The sequence below is a fragment of the Lissotriton vulgaris genome, chromosome 5, assembly GCF_964263255.1.
Source record: "Lissotriton vulgaris chromosome 5, aLisVul1.2, whole genome shotgun sequence".
NCBI classification, from domain to species: Eukaryota; Metazoa; Chordata; class Amphibia; order Caudata; family Salamandridae; genus Lissotriton; species Lissotriton vulgaris.
The window spans coordinates 418,047,812-418,068,404 of record NC_141693.1 but is presented as its reverse complement, the minus strand read 5'-3'; the positions used below and the strand labels follow the sequence as shown (position 1 = coordinate 418,068,404).

The following is a 20,593-nucleotide window of genomic DNA, read 5'->3' as shown; positions in this document are numbered from 1 at the left end:
ACGGAAATCCGTCCTTCTCCGAATCGACCCCCAACTGGTGGAATTGGCTTCCTCGGAACCGGGTCCTTTGGCGGAAGGACAATTGTTTGGGGACAATTTTGTTAAGGATATTGCCAAGTTTGTGAACACTTTTGCTTCCTTGGACAAATCTCAGGCCTCGCTGAAACGTGTTCTGCAGGACTCTGGTAGGGCCGGGCGTGGCAGAGGACGCTCGACCGGCCGCTACTTAAATCCCAGTCCTCACAGAGGCTACGCCCCTAGACGGGGAAGAGGGTACACACAAGAACCGGATCAAGCCGGATTTTACCCGTCCCGATCACGCGGCTTCAGGGGCCGCTATAACAAAGGAATCAATCGAGGCTACAAGAACTTCGATAACCAATCTTCTGGTAAGTCTCTCTCTTCCTTTACTTCCGTTAGGGGGAAGATTGCGCCATTTTGTCGAGAATTGGGCAGTTCTCACTTCAGATGTGTGGGTCCTTTGGACCGTCCAGGGTTACGAGATAGAGATGGTGTCTTGCCCCAATCAGCCCTCCCCCCGTCCTCTCCTTTTTCCCCATCTCAAACAGAGTTTTATAGACTCAGAACTGGACGAGCTTTTGGCAAAACGGGCCATTGCTGTGGGACCCTTCCTTCCGGGAGGCTTCTGCAGCAACGTCTTTCTTGTTCAAAAGGAAGGAGGCGGTCAGCGCCTCGTGTTGAATCTGAGGGATTTCAACCCCTTTGTCACGTATCGCCATTTCAAGATGGAGGGCATCCATCTTTTGCGAGACCTTCTCTTAGAAAACGACTGGATGGTCAGACTGGACCTGAAAGATGCTTACTTGGCGGTCCCAGTCTGCCCATCATATCAAAAGTTTTTGCAGTTCCCCTGGAAAGGGCGTTGGTTTCGTTACGAGGTACTTCCTTTCGGACTGTCCTCGGCCCCTTGGGTGTTCACCAAACTGCTCAAGCCGGTGGTCTCCCGCCTTCGGGAGATGGGAGTTCGGCTGATTGTCTACCTAGATGATATGCTGATCCTGGCTCAGGACCGGTCCCTCCTTCTCACGCATTTGGAGTGGACGACGTCCTTGTTGCAGAATCTGGGATTCGTGATCAATACCAAGAAATCGGTGCTGATACCGAATCGGCAGATGGAATTCCTGGGCTTCCTGATAGACTCGATCTCGGCCCAGCTTCTCCTTCCCCTTTCAAAGATCAGGTCGATCAAGAGAGAGATTACAGCTACCCTGGCCAAAGAGAAGATTTCTTTGAGGGTTTTGGCACGAATTGTGGCCTTCTGGCCTCGTCGATTCAGGCCATTTTTCCCGGCCCTTTGCATTACAGAGCTCTGCAGAGGCTCAAGATCTTTTACCTGCAAAGAAGCTTTCACTACGATCATTTGATCCCTCTCTCCCCCGAGTCCAGGGAGGAGCTTCATTGGTGGCTGGACCACATGTCAGCCTGGAACGGCCGAGCTATTTTCGGCGCGGCCCCGGATGTGGTTGTGGAATCCGACGCCAGCCAGTGGGGCTGGGGCGCTCGCAGCGGCGAGTTTGCCACAGGAGGACGTTGGTCTGCAGACGAACTATCACTTCACATCAATTGTCTAGAGCTTCTGGCAGGGTCCTTTGCCATCAGATCTATCTCACCGCTGAAGAGCAACTGTTGTATTCTCCTTCGGATGGACAATGTCTCTGCGGTGCGATACATCAATCGATTGGGCGGGACGAGGTCCCGGATGTTGGTGCACATTGCGAAGGAATTCTGGCACTTCTGCCTGGATCGCAAGATCTCCGTGGTGGCGGAATACCTTCCCGGGAAACTCAATCAGGTAGCGGATTGGCATTCCCGTTTTCTCCGGGACTCCAGCGATTGGAGACTCCATCCATTGCTGTTTTCCCGGATCATGTCACTACGAGGCCCATGTCGGATAGACCTGTTTGCCTCGCGCCTCAATGCCCACCTTCCCCTGTTTTACAGTTGTAGACCGGACCCGATGGCACTGGGGACGGACGCGTTCCTTCACCATTGGGGACAACAGAAGAATTATGCGTTTCCACCGTTTGCACTGATCCCGAGAGTAGCGGCATTGCTGCGCCGACAGGAGGCGACGGTGGTGTTGGTAACGCCTTATTGGTCGACTCAGTCGTGGTTTCCCACACTGTTTGAATTGTCAATAGACCTCCCCTTCCGGCTCCCAGTCTTCCCAACGCTTCTGCAGGACCCAGTGGGAGCGTGCCATCCCCTGGTCCTGCAGAACCAGCTGTCATTGATGGTATGGACGCTCTCCGGAGACATGAACGCCTTGCAGGCCTTTCACGAGAGGCTTCCAGCTTTATGCAGCAGGCGTGGGCTCCTTCCATGAAAACGATACTCTGCTTCTTGGAAGAAGTGGGTGGGTTGGTGCCTTTCAAAACAGGTGGATCCCGTGGGATCAAATATAACAGAGGTACTGAACTTTTTGTCAGAGTGCGCGACTTCTGGCCTGGCTTACAGGTCGGTTAACAACTTCAGGTCTGCTATTTCTGCTGGTCACGACCACATAGATGGTAAACCTGTGGGGATGCATCCCTTGGTATGTAAGTTGCTTAAAGGTGTGAGTGTGGCCAACCCTCCTCGGCCCAGGTATTCCACCATGTGGGATGTTAATAAGGGTCTGAATTTGTTGGAATCCTGGCCCGATAATGGTGATTTGTCGCTGAAACAGCTTTCTGCCAAGCTTACTATGTTGTTGTGCCTCATTTCATGTCGGAGGGTTTCGGATGTCAGAGCTTTGGATTCAGCTGGGAGGATGTTTTCTCCCCAAGGTGTATCCTTTGTCATTACTAGACGTACTAAGACCATGTCCCGTTCAGTTGATTATCCAGCCTTTCCTCATAACGGCAAGCTGTGTGTTCTTCAATGTCTTAAATGTTATGAGGGGCGTACTAGTGTACAAAGGTCAGATCCCCTGGGGCAGTTATTGATAGCTATTCAAAAACCGTTCAAGCCAGTCGCTGCTGCTACTTTAGCCAGATGGGTTAGGTGGATCATGTCAGAAGCCGGCATTGATATTTCGGCTTATGGGGCACACTCTGCGAGGGGTGCGATGGCTTCTAAGGCTTACTTACTGGGTTCCCGCTTGGAGGACATTCTGAAGGCAGCTGACTGGTCCTCAGATTCAATGTTTAAAGTGTTTTATTACAAACCGATTCCTCATGTTTCTGATGCTGTGATTGACGAGCTTTAATGTGAGCTTTGACCAGCATAATCAGAAGCCTCCGGTCCTGCCATAGAACACAAAATTTTCTAGCTATCGCGACAAGAATTTTAGATTCTATTAAGGACACGGAGGCGAGGATTATCCCACCCGTTGGGACTGTTATGCAACTGTTGTTGTTTACGTGGTTTTATCTAACAGTTTTGCCCACCCTTACAACGATCTAGGTTGTGGTGGAAAATTTTTCTCAAACTTCCTTTTTTCTGTTCTAGGGAACGACTCCAACAAGAGTTGAAGACTGCCTGTGGTTTTGGCTGCCGCTCCTTCCGGATGGAGGATTTCCTTTGCGGTTCAGATTTTCTCCGTTGAGACTTCTGGTGGATCTGTTTTTTCCGTTGCAGAAATAAACTTTTCAGTGTGATGAGACTGTTACTGACTGTTCGCGCAAAGAAAGAGGAAGCCGGAGTAGTGTCTCCAGGATTTATAGACATGATACCATTGTGATTGGTTGTTGTAAGAGAGGCGTGGTTCAAAGCCTCATGAGAAATGTTATTTTTTACATGTGTACTTTCATTTTCATTGGCTGCTGTTGTTGCCGTAACGAAATGAGAAAGCATAATCCTCGCCTCCGTGTCCTTAATAGAATCTAAAATTCTTGTCGCGATAGCTAGAAAATGTTGTATTCTTCCAGATAATGTAGGAAAACTTTCATCTTAGTTACAGAATTTTACAGTACAGCTGATAGATTTAAAGAAATATATGTGAATACGTTTATATGAGTTCCACATATTTAGGGGAATATAGTCCAGGTGTTGTAAAAGCAATTTGTGTAACTTAAGGTAAAGTTTCCTTATATGTGACACTAAATAAATGAAATTTTTTCCAAGCATTATAAATGCCTCTACTTTTTGATGCAGGAAGTTTCAACACATCACATGATTTTATGTATTTTTCTCTAGATATGTCAGCAGCTCCCAGAATATGGAGTTCTGTTCCATCGCGTGACCCCAGAGAAGCCGACTAGCACAGGGCAAGTGGCTCTGGGGATCTGCTCCATGGGAATCATTGTGTATGAAGTGAAGAATAATTGTCGCATTGTCAGCCAGCGCTATCAGTGGCGGGAAACTGAGAGACTGTCATCTCATGTGAGTGAGGTCACTGATAGTTGCCCTGCTTTGGAAATATCTATCTATCTATCTATCTATCTATCTATCTATCTATCTATCTGTCTATCTATCTATCTATCTATCTATCTATCTATCTATCTATCTATCTATCTATCTATCTGTCTGTCTGTCTGTCTGTCTGTCTGTCTGTCTGTTTGTCCGTCTGTGTCCGTCCATCCATCCATTCATCTAATCGTTTACATGTTTAAATCTCCTTATTGAATGGTTAGCAGCTGTTTCAAAGCTCTTATTTCACAAAAATAGCGTTAAGTGTGAATTATTTCCATTAATTCACAGAGCTGAATTCATTTTTAGGATACTTATCATCCCTAAACAAATACAAATATTAATTGATGCTATTAAAAACACGTTCACAACGGCAGTGCTCTTGTTACAGCATTAATCGGCACACTTGACAAGCTCATCCTTGCATTTGTAAATAAGAACTTATTTAAAGCAGCACAATTCTTACATTGCATTTAATCAGTAGGAGTTCAAGCTACTTATTAAAATAACACTCAAGTGAAGATAATAGTTATGAAACTGTCTCACTCCACAAAATATTTAATGCCAGATAATGCCTCTGTATTATTGATTTATTACTACCACCACTCTAATCCAATTTCAAAATTATCACTTTGGTAGCTAGTTTTGCTTCGTGGAATTTGAAAACGGATATCCTCTTACCACATCTTTATTTTTTACAGGACATTCTGGCACAATCTCTTGTAGCACTATTTGTAAAAGGCTGATGAACCTTACCCTTTTAACCTCCACCCTGCTATATGATCTGTTTCATGCATTTTTGTGAATCGAATTTACCTTAAACCAATGTATGCCTCTATTAATATCTAATTTTTATTTTTGCCAGTATATTACCCTCAAGATTGTTTTATGAGTGAAAGCCATATTTTTTAAAATATGCAATAACAGGCCTCCACAAATGGGCCTGATCCCTGATGTTCTGCAGGTGCTCATGTGATAGCTAGGTAATGTAGAGTAGACGCCTGCAAAAGCCAGGAAATGCTTAGCAGTTTTCACTCAGCTGGAATTCTTTTGGCTCCTCAGGTGCTCTGAGGACTAACATTAGATCATTGAGTTAATAAAGGTCCTGCCCTGTGAACTGACAGGCCTAGTAGTTCAGCTTCAAGCTCTATCTCACCAGCAAGAGATATGCTACTTAATAAAAATCTTTAGCTAAAACCTAAATATCCATTAGTGAAAACAATATATGAAACAAAATCTACATCAGTTTCTTTCCTTTGTTACAGCGAAAAAAATTCACAGTGCAAAGCAGTTCTAGTGGCAAAAAACAGACTTTCCTGACTGACAGCTCAAAGACATGCAAATATCTGCTAGGGCTTTGTTCGGCCATGCATACGTTTCATGTGCAGTCCAGCTCGAGGGAGCGCCGCAGGCACCTCCACCATGACACAACAGGTGAGTGACGCCAAGGCAAAGTTTAAGAAGAAGCGTGCATTATTGTACTCCTTAATCTAACTCATATTCATTACTCAAATGCATTAATAGGGCATTGTGCAGAGGGTCTGAGGCCAAAAGGATGGAGATTCAAGGCCACGAGGACCACTCCTGAGGCCAAAAGGATGGAGAATTTAGGCCACACAAACCACTTACACCTTTTTGCCTTTCAGAGGAGAGTAACCTTCTGGACAGGGGCAGTCGGACCTCCAGCTGCATTGCAGAACAGGAACGGATGGCCCGGATCCAGAGACTCTCACGCTCCGAGATCATGCTGAATGGGGTGCCACTAAAAGGAGCCTGTGGAGGTGTGATCAGCAAGTCCTGTGATGCTATCAGTTTGGATATGAACAGTGGAAGCGAGGAACATAGGAACCACTACAGGTGAGGAACCTCAAAAGAACTCATCTAAAAGTCGTAAGCACTAATCTTGATCTTATTCACATCATGGAATTGATGTCTTCTGTGTATAAGGCATTCATCTGCATGGCGGCAGGTTGCTCCATGCATGTCGATGAGTCACACCTTCTTGTAAGAAATACATTGATGTATGTTAAGAGACCCCTAATTGCATATTATTGGTAGCAAGTTTCTGTCAGTATATCAGTATGGAGCTCTCGAAAAATGTCAATGAAACTTGTTCTTGCGAATTAGACCACACATTGCAGAATCGTGAAGGTGGCTTGCTGGATGCAGTATTACCAAAAAAGTAATGGATAACTGGGCTAGTTCCTGCATAACATGACTATATCAGCTCCCTCACCTACCTGTTAGCACATTGCTTGTCTTCCTGAATTTTCTTCTTCGAAGGGTAGAGCACTATGAAGTTGTATATAAACCAATATTCCAAAGCATTTGGCCATTAGCTGGTACAGGTGTTAGTAAGGATATGGTAGCAGGATCAACAATGGTTACTGAGGCCTGTGACCAAAGGAGAGCTGAGTAGGGAACTTGTAAAGATTATTGATGTCAGGGAATTTAAGTGAATGTAATGTAATCCTAAGTTGATTTATACATATAGTAAGCAATTTCATCACAATAATGTATCGTAGGAGAGGCCATCATGTATACTATGGGTCTTTAATACTCCTAGATACATTTATATGAGCACCTGTGTTCCCAGTGCCAGTCCTTACCTGTTTGCTTATTTTATTTCACATCATATGCTACTATGGTAAATGAATACTAACTGTGCCAGGACCCCTGCTTTATTCCATGGCAATCATATAGAGAAACATATTCATTTTGTATTTTGTTTTTCATATATTGCCAATATATTGTTTTCATCATTTAAAAGTATCACATATACATGAAATATATAATTATACGCTTAATACTTTTATCATTTTTTACCCACTCCTACAATGGATGTCTTTTAGATGAAGTACCGGTTGGCCATGAAATGCACTTTGGTATCCCTAGCATTGCACTTGCTACCTTTGGCCTCAGCTGTCACAAAGGCACTACTAAAACACACAGTAAACAGGGCTGTAATAGCCCGGTTTAGGACTGGAGTTTGCCAAGAATTTTTCATTTTACAAAAATAGTATGCATATTAACTATCTTATAGGCGCTTTGAGCTGGCTCTCTATATCCACTGGTCTGTTATTGTGTCATTTACAATTTTCCTCCTCCCGCCACAGCATGCAGTATGGGTGAATAATGTAATCCCACTTCAGCCACTGACTAACATCACTATGCCTCAAAGCCTTGAAATAGATACTTTTATAGCCAAAATACTTGTTTTTAAAGAGGCATTCTGAAATTATTTTCTCACTTTGGGGTTCTCTGTGATCGAAAAGAATTGTCTGTCTTAATGAGATAAAGAACACATAGATCTCCATGGGTTAGGCTGAATTATCTTTTTCAATGATGTGTGGTAAAAATATCTATTTATATATTTATATTGTGGTAGTGTGAATAATCTTCTAATGCACCGGAATGGCATTACAATTTAAACAATCTCCCAATTTAAAGTTGAGTTTAAAGATCAATAAACTAAGAGTGTAAAGTTCTCCACAGATAGAATTAAATGATCTCATAGAAAAGGTTCAATGGAAGACTCTATTGCATTGAGCTTAAAGGTCTCTTTATGTATGATCATAGGTAAAATTCCCATATGACAAATAGTGCAGTGAGTGCTCTCTTTGGGAGGCAGTAGGAAACCCTGAAACCTAGATATGACTCTCTATCTCTATTCCTTCTCCTATCTCTCTCTCTATCTTTCTCTCTCGCTCTCTCTCTCTCTCTCTCTCTCTCTCTCTCTCTCTCTCTAATATAGGATGGTTGGATTTTTTCATTTTCTAGTCCCAGGCTGTTTGTGCTTATTTTCACTCCTATTTTTTTTGTTTACCCCCAGTACATCAGCCGAAGCATCTCAATGCGAGAGCCCCTCCAACCTCTGTGAGAAACATCGGAGCTCAGATTATCTCTCGATCCACTGCACCCCGAATGTGACCCAGGGTAAGTAAATGATGTTGACTAATTGTGTCATGTTATAGTTAATTGAATGCAACTCATTAACTCATGGAATTTCACATGGGATTATGCTCCTGGAAATTTGCACATATGGTTTCAAAGAAATTATCAAGTAGTGAATCCCCCAATGCATAGGTACCTTAGGCACATAGAAAAAATAAACCCTATGGACCTTACTACGAGTATGGCGGTCCTGGGACCACTGTACTCACGGTGTCGGTCCGACTACCAACCATCCGCCCAATTACGAGTGTGGCGGTGGGCTTGCCACAAGATCACCGCCTCCACGGATCCAGCTGTGGCATCTTCAAAGGGCCTGAATATGCTGGCAGTGCTGATGCCGGTAGCGCTGAACATATTACAACCTGCTTTTCCACCCTCCATTTTATGGCAGGGACCCCGCCAGGCAAAGGGTGGCGAAAGTGCAGGTAAGAGGACTTTAACAGGGCCCCCAGCCGAATCTGGACATGGAGGTGCATGCGAGGGGGAACAAGTTGGTACTCCCCTGGAATTGCAACTTCGTTCCTGCACGATATGGCATGAATATTAGTTAAGAAACAGACTTAGGCAAAAGAAAATAGACAAAAACGTGCAGGCATACAATATATACATGAGATTGCAATTCAATGAATAACTTGAAGGAATCCATGTAGTATTATCACAAACATATTTACATCTTTTATATATAAAATGTTTGTTTTGTATTATAAATTAACAGAAATATTTACTGCATTAAAAGCATGATTCACAATTCTGTTATCCTGTACATTAATGAATGCAAAAGTTATTTGTATACATTGTTGATAATCTTAGACAATTGTACTACAGTACATAGTGTATCAATTCATTAAACTGCAATACAGAAGGCAATTAGTTCATGATATAATAGACCTGAAAATCTAAAAAGGTTTTTTATATAGGACAATATATGGGCACAGAAGCTGACGGTGTATAGACACAATGCTCATTTTGACGTGAATGCCTTCATCAGGGGGCCGTCATTTATATTACTGTGCTTCTAGCTCAAATGTCCAATTATATGGGATGTAATGTCCGGTATTACTTCATCCGGAAAAGGCAGAGTTCAAAAGAGCATTGTTTCCATGTTAACTTTTCCAAGGTTCAGGAAACTGACTGGACAGCGTGAGACTATGAATATTCCAGGTTTTTGGGAGGTGTCTGCATATGCATTCCCCTAAGGTTTAAATGCTTCATATGTGTGAGTGTCTGATTAGAGGGGAAAGACTTTCCTCACATGTTGCTCTACTTTCTGCCTCCGATTGTCTATCTGGGCACTATGCCTAAGTGTCAGTTTGAAGGAAAATTATCTCATCACATGTGGCTTTATATTCGGCCTCCGTAAGGTGGTCCAAGCGCTCCTGCCGTCACAGTGTGCCGACTGCTTAACTCAAAATCAGCCCTATGTTGTTCAGCATACAGTTGTCTATCATAGATTTCAACTTAGTCCCTCCTATCTGATTCCATGATCACATAACCTTGTAAATACTTCCATCCGGTATAAGGATTATTATCATCCATGTCAAGCTATAGACCCACTAAAATATTTTTGTTCGACCAGAGGAAACTTTTATCAATCAATTATTTTTTATTATACGGGTTTATGCCTACAACGAGTGGCTGGCAAGGAATGCAAATATATACTTGGAAACCAACAATTGCAATGACAATAATAAGACCCTCTTCCCTCCAGTCTACTACCAAATTCACCAAATAAAACTTGGTTTAATCAGATACTATTCTGACTTGGGAGCTGGGGAACCAGGCTCACTTTCTGGCAATGGCTCAACATGCTGTGATTCTGGTCAAATCACATAATCTTCCCATGCCCAAAAATATAATATTTGGACCTTGTTTATGATAACTGGTGCTTATGTAAAGCTCTACAATGTGCTTAGTCCGAGTTTGTGCTATATATATAAAACAAATAACTGAATGCAAAAAAAAATGGCCTTACACCTCTGATAGTCCAAGTTCACATGATCTCGCTGCATCCCCTAGATTCACAGGCAGATAGATCTCTTGGGGTTTGCGCTGTGACTCTCAGGCCTATAAGATTTTGGGACACTTCAACTCTTTAAATTCATTTGCCAGGAATGTTATTCATGGTTTCCATAGGGTGTGAAACTTCCACACCTGCTGCTTTTGACTTGATGAAACCTCCTCCATCCCCACTAGTTCCTAGATGCGGTGGAACCAGCTTTGGTGATCTAGAACCTTATCCGTGCCACAGAGAACAATTATCACCTGCTTCACTGCACACAATAGTAGGCACATTAGTGTTACACTTGGGGAGCTTTGTGGGTATTCTTGTTTGTTAGTTAGACCTAAAGTTGCATTCTAGGTCTATTTGTGCTGAATATTAAATCTATGCTGGACTGTCCTTCCTCTCAATCGCACCTAGGACAGTTCCATAAGTGACGCAACAAGGTTCCCCCAGCTACAGATTGCCTTCAGCAGTTCTTGGTGGGGTCCCATCCATGGATTATTGATATTTTGTAATCCAAATAGGTTGCTTACTTCACAAGTTTCTCCCTACCTGAGATGCAGGGGGCTTTTCGAGCTCTTTAATAGACCTGTTTACAATCTTTGCTCTTAAGATGCCTCATTATCTCTGTCACCTACCTTCTCTGACTCCAGAGATTTTCAGTTCTGGATGTATATGTTAGAAAATTGTGGATTAGGGAGAATGAGTTTGACCCCCCTGCGTCAATATTCGCCCTTTCTCAAACAGAGTCATGGGCTTACTTGCATATGGGTTTATCATCTTTCGGGTTGCCTAACACCTTCCTTGGAGATGCCTCTGCCTTTCTCCTTATGCAATCTCATAGTCTGATGTATCCTCTTGAGCCCTGATTACTGCCATTTGGCATACTATAGTGACTCTAGGGCTGGGGTAAAGTTTGGATTGCCTATGAGGGCATTATCAGTGAAGGGAAAGTTTTGAGGTCTTTCTTTAATACCACCTGTTACTATATTGCTAAAGCGATCCTAGTCACTGGTGAGAAATATAACCCCTTTGCCCTGTGTTTCTTTGGTGGCCAGGAGATTTCCAGGTGCGGAAATCTTTTATAATCTGGTCAATGAAATACCAGTGCTAATCACTCTCCCCCCAACTCGAGTCCTCCAGGTAACGGAGTTGGGCTGCCTGGTAATAAATAAACCCGATTCAGTACTTCAGATTTCTACTTTGGCTGACAATATGCGAGTTGTTTGAACATTCTTATCCTCTTCCTATCCTGTATGAATTTTTCAATGAGTGTCTGGAGTGTTTCGAAAGCCCCTACTGGAGGCTGAATAGGGACTGTTTGTGCCACATAGAGCACCTTCAGTAAAATATCAATTTTGATGTCTGCAGTTCTACCCAGTGGTGAGAACTTCCCATTTGGCATGACTGTTGAGTCTTCCTTAATGTTAACAGGTTGTCATTTTAGTTTGCGTTTGCCATTTTATTTAGCAAAGACCTACTTTTAAATCCCAGGTGTTGAATCTCCTGAGACCACTGTAGAGGGAACTGGGCTTAATTTTCCTCCATTTGACATTGTGAATTTAAGGATCTGAGATTTCTGAATATTTATTTTCAAGTCTTAGACTTGGCTGCATGCTTCAAGTCCATGTATCAGAGCAGGTACTGTGCATGTCTGATCTGTGAGAGCTACCAGGATGTCACCCACATGCATGCAGATTTTATGTATGGTCTGGCCTATCTTCATCACTTTAATATCCTTGTTCCTCACTCTGGCAGCTACAGCTCCATATGTTATGCTATGTTATGTTTTTGTGATTTATAAAACACATGGGTACCCCAAAGGGCTTCCCAGCACTTGCATACCAGGTTGAGTCTTGCTGGCAGAATTAATATAGCCAAGTCTTCAAAAGCTTGCAAAATCTCTAAGTAGAAGTGGAAAGCCTTAGAAAGGAAAGCCGAGAGTTCCAGATTTTTGGCCCGAGATGTTTAAAAGAACAATCTCCTTGTCTCACCAAATTAACTCATGAGATCACTGCTAAATTATGGTTATCTTAGCATAAGGAACGATTAGTGATGTAAAGATGGACTGCATTTTGTCATCCATTGGGAGGTAATAGGGAGAGACCCAAGAATCTTTCCAAGGCATTTAAAAAGGTCGAACAGCCCTATTTGTTTGATAATCCATAAAAATCAGATTCCATGGTGTAACCAGATGTTCCGACATTTGGCAGTTTAATTTCTTTTCAAGAATCTTCACCAGTATAGGCAAAATCGAGATTGGCCGATAGTTTTATAACTCAGATGCATCCAACAAAGGCTTTTTAAGCGAAGGAACCACCATGAAATGCTTGCACATTTGAGGGAATGTGTCATTCAAAATAGACATGTTAAGAAGATTGTTTAGAATACGAGAAAGGATGGAACTGGCTATTTTGCAAGTCATGGAGATGCCGGATCCGTAGGCGATCCTGACTTTTTTGCCTGTAGAAGAGCCTCAAAATCTGCTCCATCAATAAGATTAAAAGCTGGTAGTGTGGGCTCCGGACCAGTTAAGAAACAGTAGACATAACCTCCTATGTAAGACCATTAAATGGACTGACAGAGTTCCATACAGAGCTTCGGACGAGTGGTAGGAGAAGGCATCCCTGCTGATTCAAACTTGGTATCTTTAGCGAAGAACTATCATTTACTCTTACTTTTACATGGGGCTTTTTGTAATTAGGGTGTAGGGTATAGACTTAGGTTTAAAATGAAAGGGATTTCAGACCTGGCAGTCTACGGGCAACAATCCCTGTGAACATTTTGTATCCTCATTAAGCAGAGAGATTGGCCTATATAACAAAAATGGCCCTAGTTCTTTACCCGATTTAGGTGTTACTAGTATTGAGGCCTTCCTGATGGATTTTTTTACAACCTCAGAAATTCAGTTGTACTGGCATTCAGAATGTGGGCAAGCTCCTAATAATATGTATTATAAAAGAGTGTAATAAAGGCCTGAAGATTTACCTAATTTGAACTATTCCATAGCTTATTTTATAGCCTCTATTGCAATGGGCCTTTTAAAAGTCCCCACCTGAGTGCTTGAGCGCTCATGAGGCTTGGGATATGTGGCGTCCCGTAAGTGTTTTTCACTGTCTCCAATTTAGTTGGTTTTCCTTGTGGAAGTTTGCTTATATGCATGTTTTATTCACAAGTGCAGAGCAGCCTGGTGCTCCTTTTGATTTATGTCATCCTATCTCTGGCTATTTTAGCTGTCAGTTTACAGACTAGGAGTTTCCTGGCATTTTGTCCTCCCATAAAATACTGCAGATGCATCTGTTGTAGTGCCACTGAGCCCATATACTTTGGTCTCACTTTCTCTCCTAACACTATCATATTCATCTACTTGATACTCACATGGATCCTGAATTGGGATCCAATCCAGTTATTCAATGAGGACCATGAATTGGGTAACTGACCTACAAACTCATAATTAATTGTGTGTATAAAACCCTCGGAACTACGCTAATCAAATACAGAATTATTACAGCTAGACCAAATCTCCTGAAGAAATTCAGTCAGCCTAAAATAATTCAAACTAATAATTATGCTAGAGCTATGCAACATAATAACTTTTGAATCAGGATTTGAGTTTGGTTAGATTTATCAGTAAATTATGAAGTGTAAATACATCAATATCAGGCATTTAAATTTCGGAGTATAGAATAATCAATTTATTCTTTGTGGGTCATCAATTACCAAATCGCTAAAAGAGTTCAGGAAGGGACATGAACAAGCTCAAAGATTCTCTACCCTGAGGGAAAGGACACACAGCGTTTGCGTCAGTCAATAGAGTCCGCAAAGAATTAATTATATCTCTCAGTTCACAAAAGAGCAAGATCTCAGAAGAAGAAGAAAAAGTTCTCTTACCACTTTCCTCCGTCACATAAGGTATATTATCTTTATCAAGTTCCGGGTTGACACCTCCTGGGTCACCTCATCTGGTCAGCCCAGTCAGTCCAATGGTCAGTTCAAATAGGGTGATTGTCATGCAGCATAATGAAGACACAATTTATAGCAAAAAGGTGGTGATCATCACGTAAGCCATTTATTTATTTATTGATTTTCAAGGTTTTATATGGTGCTAGCTGGACCCAAGAGCATCAGAGCGCTTTACATTATTTGGTTAAACATAGAGATAGTTAAAACTAAGTACAATTGATATAATAAGGTAAGGCAGTTGAATTATAAGAATGATTTAGGATTGGAAATTCAAAATCATGTAGCAGAATGAAGATAGTAGATCAGGAAGACTTAGTAGAATTATATAGTATGGCAGTAGATGTAGAAGGCGAGAGGTTTAGAGAAATTAGTGGAAGGGAGGGATGAGGTGAATTATAGGTAGAGTGTGGCCTGTATACGCAGTGTATTATTGGTGGAGTTCATGGCCAGAGATGAAAAGTTTAATTACAAACCCCAATATTTGTTGAGAAGGAGTTGTTTGAGGTTTTTTTTTAAGCAGGGGTAGGAAAGGTTACAACGTAGATCTTTGGGAAGAGCATTCCAGATGGAAGGGGCATTACCAGAGAATGATCGAGATTGAGTTGCTTTCTTTTTTAGTAGAGGAGGGACTAGAACTAGAGGATTAGTACTCCTCATTGTTCTAGTACACCAGCTTTTTTGGAGTTTGTCAGTGAGGTAAGAAGGGGTATTTTGGTGGAGGGCTTTGTGCGTGTTGCAGGCAATCTTGTAAGCTATTTGAGGTTTTTGAGGACAGGGGACAGGGGAGATGTGATCATAATGCTTACAGTCAGAGATAAGCCTGGCAGCGAGATTAAGAACGGATTTGATAGGGGCTAGGTGGACTCTAGGGGTGCCGGCAAGAGTGGCGTTGCCATAATCTATTCTAGACAGGACCAGTGATTGAACACCTGATTTAAAGTAATCTGCTGGAATCAAGGGTCTGATTTTTTTAGGGTGATGAAGTGTGAAGAGAGCACCTTTTGCCGAGTTTTTTATATGGGTAGTAAGATTGAGGTTTTGATCAACGCTAATGCCGAAGGATTTGACCGAGTTGGAGCTGACGAGAGAGCAGTTGAGAACATTAATGTCCGTGATCCAGTGAATTGTTATTGGGAGAGAATAGGATGATTTCCTTTTTTTGGAGTTTTAATTTGAGGTGGTTTTGATGGAACCACAGATGAATCTTGGTCGAGGCATCGTTAAGATGTAAGATGTTTTCGTGGGATTTGATCTTGTAGTATAGTTGTGTGTCATTGGCAAAGAGGTGGTACCTGATTTTAGCTTGTTTAAGAATTAGGGTGAGAGGTTCCATGAAGAGGTTGAAAAGAGTGGGAGAAAGAATAGAGCCCTGTGGAACGCCCAAGGAGACAGGTTGAGGTTTAGAAAGGCAACCACTGATTTTAATTTGTTGAGTTCTATTTTGGAGATAAGAGGTAAACCACTTGAGAACATCACCGTCAAAGCCAAAATGGACTATGAGAATATTGAGTAAGCTGGCATGGTTAACAGTATCAAAGGCATCAGAGAGGTCAAGAAGAATTAGGAGGGAGGATTTGCCTTTGTCTAGGGAACGATGTATGTCATCAATAATGTTGAGCATTGCTGTTTCTGTGCTGCATCCCTTTCTAAAACCAGATTGGAAAACGTCTAAGAGGTTGATTGAGTCAATGTGTTTGTCCAACTGTGTCAGGACGCATTTTTCAAGGGCTTTGGATAGGAAGGGAAGGTTGGAGAAAGGGCGCAGGTTGTTTAAGTCATTGGGGTCTGCTGCTGTATTTTTGATGATGGGAGTAATTTGGCCTAGTTGGAGGGAAGCAGGAACAGTACCAGTGGCAAAGGACGAGTTGATGATATTGGTCCATAGTGGGGCGTTGATGTGTTTTAGTTCTTGAACCAAATGGGCAGGAAGAGGATCTTTGGTTTGTGAGGATGGTTTGAGCCTGGTGATGTAAATGTAAATGTAAATGTACAGGAATTTATATAGCGCAAATCACCGAGCGGTTTCTAAGCGCTTGCTTAGGGAACCCGTCCTGATATTCCCCTGTGAGATAACCCCGGCAGGGTATCCGCAAGGTGAAAGCCAGGCATCCTGCCGCGAGGGGCCGTTGTGGAGATTAAGCAAGCTAATGCCCAGAGTCGCAGAGTGTGAACCCGTGAATCGAGTAGGCACTGGAGCGAGAATTGTCGAGTCCATGGACATTTTAGGACTCAAGACCCAGCGGAGCCGGGAATTGAACCCTGGTCCCGGGCTGACCTCTGCTTCCAGGTCTGCCTCCTCTAACCAGTGAGCCACACTTCTCCGTGTTCATGTTCAGAACATCAGTTTCTGATACTGGACAAAAATCATTCCATGAAGCGTTGTTTTTTAGTTGGGGGTTGGTAGGGTATGGTTCATAGTGGATGATAGAGAGGGGGAGTCGAGAGGGATCAGGGAGGGGGAGAGGAGTGGAAGAAGACACAGGGGAAATGTTAGACAGGGGGTGTTGACTATGTGGTGAGGAAGTTAAGGCAAAGGATTGATCAATCTTGGAGACTTTATCAGAAAAGAAGCTAGCAAATTCTTCACACCTTTCAACCGTAGCTAGCAATTTTGGGAGGGCTGAGGTTGTTTGGTTTTTGACAATGCTAAAAAGTTCCCTAGGACAATTTCTAGCCCGATCAAGTTGAGAACGGAAGAAGGATGCTTTTTCGTCAAAGATGTGTTGTTTGTAGTTGGCACTAGCAGCTCTGAGGAGGACAAGATTCGAGGTGGAAGGTAGACTCCTCCAAAGGCATTCAGTCTGTCTGAGGCACGTCTCTCTTTGTTAAGGTCAGAGTTGAACCACATTTTGGACGGGATAGCTTTTTGGAGTTTAAGATTGGCAGGGGCAATTTGGTCAAGGACTTCGAGGATAGAATTCTTGTAATGATCAGTGAAACCAGAGGCACTTTGGGAGGGGTAGAGGGGGAAGAGCTGTAGTTGAGCTTTTATTGTAGATTCCAACTAACCTGGAGGAATGAGGTGAAGATTTCCGGTTACCTTATTTTGTTTGCTGGATCAAGAGGGACGAGGTGACATTGGGCTGTTAATGGTGAAGAGGATGAGGTTGTGATCTGACCAGTCAATGGGGATGATGTTGGAAAGAGAAGCCAGTTCCTTGCCAGTGATAATAGCATCAAGGGTGGCACCTTTAGAGTGAGTTGGAGATTTGCAGAGTTGCGTCAGGTCACTGATGTCAAGAAAGTCATTGAGGAGGTTAACTGCGGGGTCGTCGATTTTGTTCCAGTGGAGGTTAAAATCACCTAGGAAGAGGTTTCTAGATTTGGAGAGCGATGATTGAATAAGGAAATCAGAGAATTCCTCAGCAAAGTAGAGAGGATTTTCCAGGGGGTGGTAGATAGTATGTAGGCAGATAGGAGGGGAACCCTGAATTGTAATTTCAGCACCAAGGTATTCAAAAGTGGGTAGGTCCTGGTGAGGGACAGGAGAGAGTTTAAGATTATCTTTATAGATTACATCGAGGCCCCCTCCAGTTTTATCAGTTCTGTCTTTGCTGAGGATGGAGTACCCCGGTGGAGAAAGCATGTCAAGGATTGATGAGGAGTAGAAGTTGAGCCAGGTTTCAGTCAGAAAGGCGATGTCAATGCTTTCGCTAAGGATGGTTTCAGCGAATTCCGTTGTGTGACAAGAGGCCGACCAGCAATTAAGCAGCATGCATTTGAGTGGTATAGAGTCATTCGATTTTGCTGATGAGCAGGAGTGGATAACAGTGAGTTGCTGAGGGAGTATAGGAGAAGCCGGGGAAGAGGGGATGCTACTAGTTCCCATGATCACTGGTATAGATGAGTGAGGTGGGCGGGAGCACGCAGACGAGGAGGATAGAGTGTAGATTTTATTGAGGTCAGTGAAGTCATGGGGGGAAGATGGCTAGGGAGGGGGGGGAGGACTGAGTGCTCTAATATTGTTAGTCAGTATAGAAGGAGAAACAGGAGAGGACGGGATCCTATTAATTCCCAAGATCACTATGATTGAAGCATAAGGTGGGGGGGAGTTTGAAATCGAGGTGGGGAGGGGGTAAACTTTATTGTGTAGATGGCTCTGGCGGAGGGGTGGGATGAGTGGACTATAACAGTCAGTAACTCTAGCAGGAGAGTTGACGATGGAGGAAATAATTCCTTAGTTATAAGGCGCATGGTCATTTAGTGGGGGGATTGAGGAGTAGGTGTGATTAGGAGGGTTATTAGTGGTGAGGAGGGAGACTTCATTTCTAAGGGAAGATAGTTCTAAAACGAGGGTCAAGAGGTGCAGTTTAATGTTGAGGAGTGATTGGGTAAGAAGTGTGATAAGGAGGGAGGCAAGGAAATCAGGAACGAGGTGTGGGGAGTTCATGTTGGTGGGGGGAGAAGGTCTGATATGTGGGAGAGGAGGGAAGCCAGGAGGGGGGAGGAGAGGGGAGTTAAAGTGAGGAGGTAACGTAGGAGTATAGGGGTGAGGGGTTGGGTTCCCAGAGTTAAGGTGGGGGCTGGGGGAAGTGAGGGTGGCCTGGGAGGTGAATTTGGGAGCGTAGGTTAGATAATGGGGGGTTAAAGTAGAAGGAGTTGGGGAGACTGGAGTAGTCATTTGGGGAATACGGGGAGGTGTAAAATGGGGAGGGTATAGGTTTTGGGTGACTTAAGGCGTTTTAGTAAGATTATAGGGAGGGAAGGGGAGTGGAGTAGATCGTGGATCGAGGGGAGGAATAGCTGGAGGAGGTTGGGTCAGGGAGTCAGAGGTAGTTGAGGGAGAATCAATAGGGGGTATTGGTGTGGTAGCAGGGAGTTGAAATTGGGGAGTGAGGCTATCATTAATGGTTATAGAATTAAGAGCTGGCGAGGTCGAGTGGGAGTAGATATGGGAATCAGGATTTTCAGTTAAGGTAAATGAGTCAGGGGATGGATGAGAGAGGGTCGTGAAGTGTGGAGACAGGAAGGGGTCTTGCAGTTGGGAGGCTGGGAGGTTAGTGTTCAGTGTAGGTATAAGGTGTTGTGATAGTGAACAGAAGTGGTGTTCAAAATTGTTGAGGTGTTTTTCAGAAGCTTGAATAAGTATATTTCCTGATTTGAATATAGAGATGTCAATTGCACCAGGAAATGAGGAGGAGGGAGTGGCGGAGAGTTTCAGACCATAGGGGATTTTGTGGGAATTTGTGATAGGGAGGTGTCGGAGAAAGATGCTTTTCCATTTAGATGGGCGTTTAGTGAAGATGATGTAGTCGGTGTTTATGATGGAGGTTAGGCTACTGTAGTTGTCTACAAATAGTGTTTCTTGGTGAAGAATAAGGTGTTTGTGTTAATGTTTTTAGAAAGGTTTGAAGGGCAAAGGATGGACCATGAGTTAGGGCAGTGTCTGGAGATGGGTGATTCTAGCATCAAGGGGGAATGTGTGAGCGGTGGCATTGTGTGTCAGCTGAGATAGGAGGGGAGGTGGGAGGAAGATGTGCAGGGGTAGATTGGGGTGGCGAGCCCTGGAGAAGCGGAATAGGAGCACAGGAGTAGAATAGGGAGGAAGTCTGAGAGAGGTAGAATTTTCAATAAAGCGTGAAAGGTGGCACAGAAGGGAAGATTGGAGATTGGAGTGGGGGGCAGTAAGGTGGAGGTGAGAGAGAAGGGGGACATTCCAGGAGAAGAGGCAGTAGGCCGGGTCGCAGTTAAGAGAGAGAGGTGAGAGCGAGGCTAGTCGGGAGGGGTGGTGATAGTGTAGATAGAGAGATCAAAAAGGCAATAGGAAATGAGAATAATTTAGAAAAATAAAAATATACAAGTTTCAATAGTACAGATAGAGAGATCAGAGAGGCAACAGGAAGTGAGAATAATAAGAAAAATACAAATATACAGGTTTTACATTACAACCAAAAGGATGAAGTGAGTAAGTTAAGTAACTTGGTTTAAAGAATTAAATTAAAGATTACAAAGATCAATGAGGCAATAGGTAACAAGAATAAATCAGAAAAATAAAAGTAAAAATATAAAAGTAACACATTATGACCAAAAAGATAAATTACGAGTGCAGATTTAAAATTTACCCAGATCACTGAGGCAATAGGTAACGAGAATAAATCAGAAAAAATAAAAGTAAAAATATATACATATCACATTATAATCAAAAAGATAAAGTGAGGGATGAGCCTGGGCCAAGGTCCAGCCTCGCACCGGAGTGGCCTCTTGTCCTCCCACAGTGAACTGCCGGAGATACAGTGCAACTCACAGTCGGCTAGGATTCATGCGCGATATGTAGAGAGCAGGCCACAGAAGGCCTTGCAGTCTCCTTAAAGGGTTATGGTG

At 43.2% G+C, this 20,593-nt stretch overlaps 1 protein-coding gene across 1 annotated transcript in view; it reads left to right on the top strand.

Annotated features, from left to right (window-relative positions):
• Nucleotides 1-20,593, top strand: part of FRMPD2 (FERM and PDZ domain containing 2) — a 603,077-nt gene that overhangs the window by 233,905 nt on the left and 348,579 nt on the right. Inside the window, exons 14-17 of the mRNA XM_086921788.1 lie at nucleotides 4,141-4,326; nucleotides 5,619-5,787; nucleotides 6,000-6,210; nucleotides 8,186-8,289. Of these exons, the coding sequence (XP_086777914.1) occupies nucleotides 4,141-4,326; nucleotides 5,619-5,787; nucleotides 6,000-6,210; nucleotides 8,186-8,289 (670 nt within the window). The remainder of the gene's footprint in view (nucleotides 1-4,140; nucleotides 4,327-5,618; nucleotides 5,788-5,999; nucleotides 6,211-8,185; nucleotides 8,290-20,593) is intronic.